Source organism: Vombatus ursinus, unplaced genomic scaffold (assembly GCF_900497805.2).
Source record: "Vombatus ursinus unplaced genomic scaffold, bare-nosed wombat genome assembly UNPS02014810.1, whole genome shotgun sequence".
NCBI classification, from domain to species: Eukaryota; Metazoa; Chordata; class Mammalia; order Diprotodontia; family Vombatidae; genus Vombatus; species Vombatus ursinus.
In genome coordinates, this window is record NW_020954588.1 from 41,441,861 (window position 1) to 41,453,497 (window position 11,637).

General features: G+C 48.2%; 2 protein-coding genes across 3 annotated transcripts in view; one reads left to right on the forward strand and one right to left on the reverse strand.

Annotated features, from left to right (window-relative positions):
• The first annotated feature begins 254 nt into the window (after positions 1 to 254).
• LOC114052986 (P2Y purinoceptor 2-like) lies at positions 255 to 1,274 on the forward strand. The gene has a single exon (XM_027875786.1). It carries the CDS (start codon positions 255 to 257, stop codon positions 1,272 to 1,274), a length of 1,020 nt encoding a protein of 339 aa, XP_027731587.1.
• A 3,908-nt stretch (positions 1,275 to 5,182) lies between these two features.
• Positions 5,183 to 11,637, reverse strand: part of MFSD1 (major facilitator superfamily domain containing 1) — a 31,171-nt gene continuing 24,716 nt past the window's right edge. Inside the window, exons 13-16 of one of the 2 annotated variants that reach the window (XM_027875956.1) lie at positions 9,778 to 9,890; positions 9,127 to 9,174; positions 7,932 to 7,992; positions 5,183 to 5,676 (exon numbers count right to left, since the gene is read on the reverse strand). In XM_027875956.1, coding sequence (XP_027731757.1) covers positions 5,673 to 5,676; positions 7,932 to 7,992; positions 9,127 to 9,174; positions 9,778 to 9,890 — 226 coding nt within the window. In that variant the 3' untranslated portion in view covers positions 5,183 to 5,672. Of the gene's footprint in view, positions 5,677 to 7,927; positions 7,993 to 9,126; positions 9,175 to 9,777; positions 9,891 to 11,637 lie in introns of those variants that run through there. The other variant, XM_027875957.1, reaches the window with a different exon arrangement.

Below are 11,637 nucleotides of genomic sequence, written 5' to 3' on the forward strand. Positions count from 1 at the left end.
TACAGAAAAATAAATAAATAAATGAAGCCCCAGGAGATAGTAGCTTTCCAGATTGGCTGGGCTGGGCGGGGTAGGAATTCCTTATCATTGTGCTGCAGGTCTGCAGACTCACCTTCTGATCCCCTCTGGACCGTGACCCTAATGTCGCATTACGTCAATCGTGTCATCTCTTGACAAAGGGTCTAACCAAGGCTTTGGCAGCATTGAGCTACTCTGCAGAACCCCCCTAGAATAGGTGATGTGTGGCAAACACGATGAAAACCCGACATTTCCATTTTGCTTTCCTACCAGGGGCAGGAGCAGAAAGGGTTGCCACGAAGGACGCTGGAGGCATGGAGGCCAACCTCTCCTTGGAAGACGAGGAGTGCCAGATCGCTGAGAACTACAAGAGGGTCTACCTTCCCGTGACCTACAGCATCGTCTTCGTGCTGGGGCTGCCCCTCAACAGCATCGTTCTCTGGCTCTCCTGGTGCCGCACCAAGCGCTGGACGTGCACCACCATCTATCTCTCGAACCTGATGGTGGCCGACCTGCTCCACATCACCACACTGCCCTTCCTCATTGCCAACTACTCGCTGAGGGACCGGTGGCCCTTTGGCGACTTCTTCTGCCGGCTGGTACGGTTCCTGTTTTATGCCAACCTCTACTGCAGCATCCTGCTGCTAACGTGCATCAGCGTGCACCGTTTCCTGGGCGTGTGCTACCCCATCCAGTCCTTGGCCTACCGCACTCGGAGACTGGCCCTCACAGGCATAGGCGTCACGTGGGCCCTGGTCATCCTGCAGGCACTGCCCACCCTCGTCTTCTCTGAAACGGGGCCCAACAACGGTCAGATCGTCTGTCACGACCTGAGCCGCCCCCCCGTCTTCGGCCACTTCTTCGTCTACGGGATGATTCTGTCTTTCTCAGGCTTCCTCGTGCCTTTCCTGATCATCCTCATCTGCTACTCGCTGATGATCAAGAGCCTGGTGAAACCCCCGGAGGCCCAGATGGGGCTGGGCAGGGCCGCCCGAGCCAAGTCTGTCCGCACTATTCTCGCGGTGTGCTTCCTCTTCGTCCTCTGCTTTGGGCCCTTCCACGTCACCCGCTTCATGTACTTCTGGTTCCGGCTCCACGCCACCAAGAACTGTGCCCTGCAGGCGGGGGCCAGAATGGCTTATAAGGTGTGGCGGCCTCTGGTCAGCTTCAACAGCTGCCTAAACCCGGTGCTCTTCTTCCTGTCCGGTGGCAGCAACAGAACCAGGCTGGTCCAGGAACTGAGGCAAAATAAGTGAAGCTCAGGGCCTGCCAGAACAGCGAGAAGACCTGAGGAAGGTCACAGCCACAGCTGGGGAGGCCCGTGCACTGCGGAGATGGACCTCTTGCACCCAGCGCAAAGCAATCCAATCGGGAAGAGGAAAAGGGCGGGACAGTCTACCCTTGGCACAATCATTTTGGGAGGGGGGAGCGGGGCAACTCAATGCTAACAGGGCCGCCTATCCCCTATTCACCCCTTGCATTGCCACTGATTCCTGACCCTCCAGAGAAACTGGCAAACAGGCAAGGAGGGAAAGGAAGCCCTGGAAAAGGGCCACACAGGTGACAGGCAGGTGGCCCAGGGTTAGGTCTGGGAGGGGACTTACCACATAAGAGCTGGAGGGACCAGAGAATGCCACAGGTAACAGCACATCCCTGCAGTCAGTGCCCTGGGCCAAACCCCTGACTGCCCTACCCTCGTTATGGGCTCTGCTCTCATGACTTGGCTTCAGGAAATGTCTTAATGGAGAAGCAATGGAAACATTCTGGGAGATCAGAGATAATACCAGACAAAAGAAAAAGGATCCTGTCCAAAAACAATGAGGAACACGGCCCATTTATTTCCTGCATTTCTAAGATGTCCCAGTGAAATACCACACAACTGGTTCGGTTGAATCCCACCAAGCCCTGCCCCAAATGCCTTTCAGACTAAAAGGTGGCCAGCTCTTCCCCAGAGCTGGGGACAGCAGTAGGAGGTATGGAGGGAACAGCTGACATGAAAGGTTTTAACTTCCCAGTCAAAACCTAAGAATTCAATAGTCAACCTAAATTCAAATTAACGACCCAAGTTATTGCAGGAAATAATTTTGAACACTGCGTCCTGATATTCATGATGGTGTCCCGCAAGCGTCCCCTTAAACTGCAAATTACAGATGAGTCAAATCGCCTTAATGGAGGGAGGAAAGTTGAGGATGGGGGGGGAGGGTAGGAGAAGGGGGAGGGAGGGAGGAAGGGAAGGGAGGGAGAGGAGGAAAGAGAAAAAGGAGAGAAGGAGAGGGAGGGAGGGAAAGGGAGAGGAGAAAGATGAAGAGAAGGGAGGGAAAGGAGGGAGGGGGAAGGCAAAAAGAGGGTGAGGGAGAGGGAGGAAGGAGAAGGAAATGAGAAGGGAGGAAGAAGAGGGAGAGAGAAGAGAAAAGAGGGAGGGGGGTATGGTATGATTTGAAGAACAGCAAATACAGGTTTACGGCTCTTAAAATGCTCACTGGTTTGAAGAATACATCTTAGATGTCGGAGTTCCTTACAATTCTTTCTTTGAATGAAAAAATGTTGTTCTAAAGAACTAAGTTGCAGGGCAAGTACTGATGGATATTGGTAAAATTTGGCTTTTAAAAAAAAAAATCCTGGCTTATTAATATGACAAAGAAGGGAAATGTTGGCTGTTGGAGGGGATGTGGGAAAACTGGAACACTAATGCACTGTTGGCAGAGTTGTGAACTGATCCGGTCCTTCAGGAGAACAATTTGGTACTATACCCAAAGGGTAGAGTAGAACTGTGCATACCTTTTGATCCAGAAATACCACTGCTAGGTCTTTACTCCAAAGAGATCAAAGAAAAAGAAAAGGACCTAAATGTACAAGAATTATAGCAGCTCTTTTCATGGTGGCAAAGAAATGGAAAAGTAAAGGGGTGCCCAACCATTGGGGAATGGCTGACCAAGTTGTGGTAAATGATTGTGATAGGATACTATTGTAATAGAAGAAACGATGAGCAGGATGGTTTCAGAAAAACTGGAGAGACTTACATGAACTGATGCAAAGTGACGTGAGCAAAACCACAAGGACATGGTACACAGTAACCACAACACTGTACAAAGAGAAACTGTACAGGATTTAGCTATTCCCAGAAATACGATGATCCAAGACAATCCTAAAGGACTCATGATGAAAAATGCTATCCACCTCCAGAGAAAGAACTGATGTTGTCTGAATACAGACCAAAGCACACTTTCTTTCTTTCTTTCTCTGAGTTTTCTTGTACAAAATGACAAATATGGAAATGTTTTACATGATTACACATGTAGACCTGTATCAGATTGCTTACCGTCTCAGGCAGGGGGTAGGGAGGAAGTGATAGAATTCAGAACTCAAGACTTTAAAAAAACCCAAACGTTAAAAATTGTTTTTACGTGTAAATTGCAAAAAAAAAAATAACAAAATAAAATGAAATAATATTAAATTTTTTTTTTAAATATAGGTGAAAAAAAATCCTAGCTCACTCAGACAAACTTTTCTGCACAGATGAAACTACAGGCTGGGGGGGAAGGGGGGTTTACAGTTCCATTCTTCACAAGCATAAGACTGAGGAGGCACAATGAGGCAACGAGTATCCTGAAGACCTGGTGGATTCAGACGACCACAAGCTGTGGGCCAAGCGTGGTGCCAGAGCCTGACAAAGGTCTATGACCTTGAGTGCATTTGGAGGGGCAGAGCTCCCGGGACTGGGAAGGGGCCTGGCCCGCTGTCCTCTGCTCTCTGCAGACTTCATCTCCAGCACTGAGCAGCACAGTGTCAGAAGGGCTTGGACAACGTGGACAGTGCCCGGAGCGGGGCAGCTAGGATGAGGAAGGGCCCTGAGTCCATGAGATGGGAGGGTATCGGTTTAGCCAGGATTAAATAACACGCAGACTATCTTCAGGAGAAGGTAAAGGGCCATCCTGCAGAGGACGGAACTGGGCCTGTCTTGCGTGGTTCCAGAGGATAGGACCATGAGTAAAGAGGCAAATTCAGCCTTTGACGGTCAGAAAAATGATCTAACAGTTAGGACTGTCCCAGAGTAGAACAGGACCCCTGTTCTTGAAGTCTGGCCACCCGTGAGGTATGTTAGAGCAGAGACTGCTTTTGTGTTTGGTTGGGCTGGACAGCCAACTAAGATACTTCCAACTCAAATTCTGAGGCTGGGAACGATCATTTAAATTGTAACAGGATGTTATTATAAAGTATGATTAAACGGGCAGATCAGAAAAATGTAAGCCAAGTTACAGGTGCAGTGAAGCCATACTACGACCGTGTTAAACATTTCTTTTTTTTTTTGAGGCAATGGGCCCAGGGTCACACAGCTAGTGAGTGTTATGTGTCTGGGGTCAGATTTGAACTCAGGTCCTCCTGACTCCAAGGTTGGAGCTCTATCCACTGCGACACCTAGATGCCTCTCGTGCTAACCATTTGAAATAAATATTTTAAACAACTTTCACATCTACCTATAGTAGAATGTGACTGACGCTTGCCACAGTTGAATATAAGAGTTACCACCAGCAGGCCCCAGGCTCGTAGAGGAGTCCTGACCACCCAAAGCAGCTTAGACAGCGGGATGACCAATCCCTGTAGGCGAATCTGTAATAGGTATTATCACCCAAGGGCTCATGGCGCAAAGATAGGCTCACCCCATCCTTTTCTTTTTGTTTAAGAGGATGGCTTTAGACCTTGTTTCTCCAGTAGCTAAAAACATAAATGTTACAAGTCTAGGGAAAGATTTATTTCCAAAATTAATTCAGTGGTTGTAATCTGTCCACATTTTCTTTGTTCTGGATCGCCTATTAATTTCTAATTAAGAACAGAAATGCTATTTAGTCACAGCATAAAGATAAAAATAAATGCTTACTTATACAGCTATTACAATAAAACTAAAAATAGGTTTTTCCTTTTGTAACTTTTTATCTATTTGTGTAAAGGTATACAATTGTCATCTTCATTAGGACATGTTTCAGTCATTACAAGAAATGTAAAAAATATTTTGCCAACAGGACTACTCCAAGATAAAGAGACGTTAAGAAATTTAAAGAGTTTTACCTAGATAAGGAGGTCTAGCCACGATTATTAATGAATTTTCCCTAAATAAAAAGAGCTTTTATTACCTGCATATTCCCCATTACAAAAACAGAAGCAAATATACATTTCCGGTTACACTCCATTTTATTTGATATAAAACTCCAGGGTTCTTTTGGTTGGTTGGGGGCTGTTGGCTTGCTTGTTTTTGGTTTAAAAAAAGATAACCTACTCAAATTTCCAGATTCGGAAAACACAAAAATGAGATGACCTAGTAAAAAGCCCCTCAGCAGAGGCCGTCTCATCCCCTTTAATCTACTGCCCCCAGCAAAGTGGAGCAAGGCTTTCCAGCGCATTTTGATGGACTTAGACAGTAAATAAATTAATAGCAAGCAGTTAAGGGTAACCCCTTTGCAGCAAACCATACAAAAGACATGATCTAAGATAATGTCCAATGTTACAGAAATACACTTGGAGCAAAGAACTTTGGAAAGAAGCTGTTAAACACGGTAGGAGTCCATTCCCCCCTTCCAGGCCATCACTGCTTCCCCGGTGTCCGGCTCTCCCAAGCACAGGATTGCAGCTGCCTCTCTGGCGATGACTGCTCTTCAAACTCATCTGCAAACACACATTACAATGAGTCATGAGCAAGAAAGCGGGACTGAGACTCCTCAGGACCCACAAGAAGGGTCCCAACAAGCACGCGGAGCCTCCCCCAGTGCTGTCCAGTCCTGGAATTCTCTGCCTTGCTCCGCAAGGGCCAAACCCCTGATGCACATCCAGACAGGGTCAGGGCTCCGCCACGACTCCCTCTGGGCCCAGGCTGCACTCGCTGCTCAGATTACCACAACCGTCAGTGACGCTGTACAGTAATACCGCCGCCCCAGTGAGAGGGAACAGAGGCTTTCTGAAGCGACGGCAGTCTCGCCGCCCCTCCCTGCCTCATTCCTTTCGCTTGGTGCCAAGGAGTCTCGGCAGTGCTCTCAATCTAGCTGGCTTTCCTGGGTCGGATCTCTCCAGAGCAGTCAGTCTGAACCCATTATCACAGCACGTTAGGAAGAGCAGAGGTGCACCAATCAAAGCTGCCTGGAAATGATCTAAGATCTGGCAGGGTGTCCAGCTGCCAGGGGGCTTCACCCAGGCCAGTATGAGGCCCAGCCTTGCTAACTCAGGAAGGCCTTCCACAAATGGGCCGGCCCCCTGAGCCCATGGAACAGGGCTCCAGACGTTCAAGAGTTAAAATGAAATGTCTTACAAGCTACCAGAGGCAATTTCTTTAAACCTCCAAAGTCAGCTGAGTAATAAATATGATGTTAACTGAAACACAGACCTTAAACCAAGGAATCTGTTTGGGGCCAATTTTGAAAAGAAAACGAATTCCTAGTGGACCTGGACCCTTCAGATTCAATAGACTTTTCAGTCAGAAACAGAACTTTTCTAATGGCTTCAAGTAGTCAGGCTAACCAAAAGAGCCCTAAATTTTATGTTAAGATATCTTAAAGAACTAAATCAACTAAAGAACGTCATATAAAATGTGCACAACATTTAGCAATGACTAGAATAAAACAAAATGTCTTCTTTCTACCCCTGAAGCATTAAGAGAGTCACCAGAAGAGAAAGATAAAGCTGGCATTCTAGGACTATAGCCTTCTCCTCCCCGTCAGGAAGAAATGGTACTGGGCACGTAAGACAGCAACACTCACTACAAAGAATGAAATCCATTCTATCTCGAGGGGAAAGGAATGATTACCGATACAGGTACGGCTTCACTGAGCACCCAAATCAGAGTAAGATCGCAGGACCTCAGGAAGCATGCACTCATGGAATAGATCAGGACCCCAACGGAAAGCCAAGGCCACAGAGTGGGGTGACCTGACCGGCAGCCAGGATGCAAATCCCCATCTTTGGATGCCATGGTCAAATGGAGTTTCAAATACTTTTTAAAAGGGACTAGGAGCTTTCCACGAGATAGAAAGTGAAGCTAGAAAAGTAACAGCCAAGTTAAACAGCAACAAAGCGTCTGCGCGATTTACGCCATGGGCATCTCCAAGGCTGACAATGGGCCAAAGTGGGGCTTCAAGTAAATGAGTTTCCCAATTAACAGTTCCCTGCCAAAGTCAGTCTTGTCCCCTTGCTGTCACGTGCGTGCGTGCACACACACACCCTGAAAAGGTTGCCCTGAAGCACCACATGCCACAATTCTAACTAATTCTGAGTAACCCGAGTGTGATTCTTGGCCTCAGCTCCTTCTCCTCATCCAGCAGGCGACAGAGCCAGAGAACAGCTCAAGAACAGAGAGAAAGGGGATTGCCTGGCCCTCTGTAGCTAGCCTTTCTTAAGTCTTGCTCTAAACACTGGGCCTTACTTAAACAGCACGTTTACACTTGACAACGAGGGTTATTTTTACAGAAAACGCACACCAGAGCAGAGAAGTCCAATCCGTGAGTGACTCCGTTTACTAAGCCCATTGGAAGCTTTGTTAGCCGGGGCCCTACGATCCAAAGACGCCGCCATAGCTGGGGCAGGATCCCCAACTGCAACCTCATTCCTGAGGGCTCTCTGTGCCAATCGCCACTTACATGCCAACACACAGCAGCAGGAAAAGAGCTTCTGTACCTTCTTATCAGCACCGAGGTCCAAGACAGCTTCCTAAATATCTGCCACTGGGGCTCAGACTCACCCCACTTCCCTCCAATGTACAGTCAGGTGCTCCATGTTACTAAGCTGCTGTATGTTGAAGCATTTCAAGACTCCTCTATCCATGACAACGGGGAAAGAGGGTCTTCACTGAGTTAGCGTGAATGCCTGGGCCCATTGTTAACAGGTTGACAAGTTAAGGTCGCATTCACAAATTCTGGCCTTCAAACACTTACTTGGTGTGAGTCTTCTTTGACAGCTCCACCCTTTGCCTGGGAGAACAATTAAGGCTACCTCCTACAAGAGAAGAAAAGGAGAGGACACTCAGTCAGGTCAGTGCTCACACCAACAAATGAGCAGGCTCGGTAAGGCACAGACCAGCCCTCTGGCAGGGTGGGAGCACAGCTCCCACCACTCCCGCAGGAGGCCCCCCTGTGAGCTGGGAAGGGCTGTATCCTCATTACAGCTAAGGAAACACAGCCAGAGAGTGGCAGGACAGGCCTGGAAGCCAGGGCCAACCCCAAATTCAGTGTTCTCTCCATGATATCAGACAAACACACAAGTGTGTCTACGTATGTATATTTATGTATTCAATCCTACAAAAGATTATTTGTGTGTGTGTGTGTGTGTGTGTGTGTGTGTGTGTGTGTAGGAATAAAGTTGGTCTATGGCTGGAGTGTGTACATATGTGTCTGTATTTTTTTGTAGGACTGAATTGGAACATATAAAACCAAGTCCATTAATATATGCTACACACAAATGGTGAGCCCCCATAAACAACCTTTAGGGATTGAAATGGTTCCTCTGATACAAGGAAGAACATGAAACAAATGAGCACCTCTTGTTAAAGGTGGTGTGGAAATGTGCCCTTCTTTAATACACCACTCAAAGCAGAAAGATGATCGAAAAGAAGAAAAGAACTTTTTACACGTACGTATGTCCTAACATTTCCCCAACCCCCCAGTGCGGTAACTTCTGATAAGGAGATTATATATCCCAGGGGATTTATCTGGCAATGAACAGAAGCAGTGACATTTTAGGGCAGGCAGTACACACCATATAATATCCAAAAAACTAGTATATAACTTCTAGCAATGCACATACAGAAACTAAGACAGAAGAAACTATGGGGGATAAAAAGAATCCTTACCCACAGTGACATCATTTCAAATTATCTGAAACAGCAGCACCCAGGGTTTAAAAGCCTCTTGTGACAGAAATGCCTTGTGTTTCAATTATCACCTTCAGAATGCCACTCAAAATTCACAAAACAATTAGTGGCACAAAATATGAAAACATTGAACAGATTTATAAACCAAGACTGAATTCAATGTACTTCTGCCACTGGGATATGGAATACTAAATCAGCTCTCAATCCTTCCCCACATCCCAATTTCACCCAGAATTAAGAGAGCAGCTTAATTACATTACCTCGAGTATAATCCACCAAGTACAGCAAAACCACTGCTAAAAGTGATACTAGGAGAAAAACAAGAGGGGAAAAATCTTTGAGGAAACATTGCAGCCCCGTCATAGCGAGAATCACAAAGCGAGTCTGCGGCCCACTGACGATCCCTGGGGATACAGCTTCAAAGGACAGAGAACGTGGCTCCTCTTCCCAAAGAGCTGAAGTGAGCCCTAGAGATGGCAAAGCGCCAAGACCCCCTCCAGCATCCCCTGCCCCTTTCCTGAGTCCCATCACTGAGTCCTTCTTGGTATTTTACTAAGAACCACTGCCAACCCATGCTAAGAATCACTTGTTCTGCGACCACACTGACTGGAAGTTCAGGCCTAGGATTGCAGGGTCTGAGAACGAAGTCTGCCATTTTTATAAGCTAAAGGGGCCATGCCCTAGATCACAGAGTGAAGTCAATGGCACCTCCACTCCGAGATCCCAGGTCTCCAAACCACCCCTCTCCAAAGGTACATTTTCCACCACATCCTGCTGGTGCTGGAGCGTACAAATCTCAATACATCTACTGGATAATTTCCTATGGTTTGGCCTCAGGGACAAACGAAACCTGCCTTTACCTATCAGGGGACCAAAAAAGACTCCAAAAATATTTGTTATCAAGTACTTACCAGAAACACAGGCAATGAAGAATATTTCTAAAAAGAAATACCCCCAAAGATCCAATACTTCCCCAGCAACAATAGACATTATGGCCAGGCCAAGATTCTGGATGGACTGCATGCTAAGAAACAAAAATTCAAATATGTAAGTTTTCCACCCAGATGCTTCAAAAAATATTATTTATGTGCAAAATTACCAACACGGACATTTGTTAACACAACAAATAAAATCTGAGTAGCTTGATGATCAACAGTAAACTATTTCCACCTATCTCCTCAGCGTGGGGAGTCCGCCACAGAAGGCCTTCCCTTGGGACTCCAGACATTTTGTGGCTCCCAGGCAATCCCTGGGCCGCTCGGTGGCTTCTCAGCCCGAGCCGGGCTACGAGACCAGTTCACCTCGCTTAAAACCAGTTTTGTTTAATGATGACCTTTAAACCACTTCCTATACACAGGACACTGGCAAAAACGTGCCGCCACCTTACATCCATGAGACTTTCCGGTGCCCTCTGGGTCACCCGCGACTGGGAACCTTCCGCGACGCTGATGTTTTGCTCGACAGCCAGGCAGCGTCAGTGGGAGAATGCTCAAGGTATCAAAGCCTTCTGAGACCGGTCCATGCAAAACCAGAGAGTGCCACTGATGAAAATGGAAAAGCAGGGGGGCTTGGATGTCACTGCCTCTTCACACCACTTCTTCCAGTCCCATAAGTGACCCTGGAGAGTCCGCCGTTTGTGGATGACAAATCAGCATTCCACTTGGTGAGAACAAAGCGGAGGCGCCTTTCACGCATCTATTGAGCTCCTACAGCTCTCCGCAGAGATGCAGCCAGAACACACGAGAGGATCATTATCAAGACCAGGTAAGGCGCAAACTGATCAAAGAGCAAAGTGGGGGGAGATCTCCTGGAGACGGGGATGCCCAGGAGCTCCTACTTGTATCACGCCCCAGAAAACCCCAGGGGCTCCTCAAGCAGATCCCAGGAGACACAATCCACAGGGAAAAGGAGGACGTTCTTGACCGGACGGGAGCACACTCACAGGGTTAGGCCCTTGGCGCCGACCCTGGGCAGACATCCTAACAACGACTGGACCCAGGTCGGAGGAGAAGAGCAGGGGGCTGCATTCCAGGCGTCTCCATCATGCCCCAAAAACCTGTTCATCCAGGAAGACCCCATCCACGTGGAATCTGCACCTGGGAAGGACTGTTCCCCACTGGGCCCCCTGTAACAGAATGGCTCTTCCCCGAGCCCAGCCCTCCCCTTCCTCCCTCTCACCGGGCGGCACACAAGACGTCCCCATCACGCGCCCCGCACCCCGACCCCGTCAGCTTCCTTTCACGCACTGCCGTCCCCATCAGGATGTAAGCTCCCTGAGGGCAGGCGCTGAGTGTGCGCTTGTGTTTGTGTGCCCGTCACTCCCAGAGCTGGGTATGCTGCCTGGAGCCCCATAAACACTTGCTGCCTAACTGGATGACATCTGGACACAGCGAGCAGCCTCTTCAGCCACCGACAGCTGCATCACGGACTGTCGGAGGGAAGGCAAGTAAAGAACGGCAGCTTTCAATGTGCCGCGAGGTTTCCCAATGAGTCTACGGCCACAGGGTTAATCAGGAAAGTCTGCGAACCTGCTCCCTTCTCCCCTCGAGGAGCCTCTATGGAGCGTGTCTGGTGCAGGCCACTCAAACAATGCAATACAACCACTGACAGCGACACCAGCGTTCAAGGGAACCACGCCACACAACGGGAAAACTAATCCAGAAAACACGTGGCCCGAGGCCTCAGCCTCGCACCCAGGCTCTGCTGTGGACACCCGCCGTGGGGTGTCTGTGTGTGTGTGTCTGTCTGTCTGTCTGTGTCTGTCTGTCTGT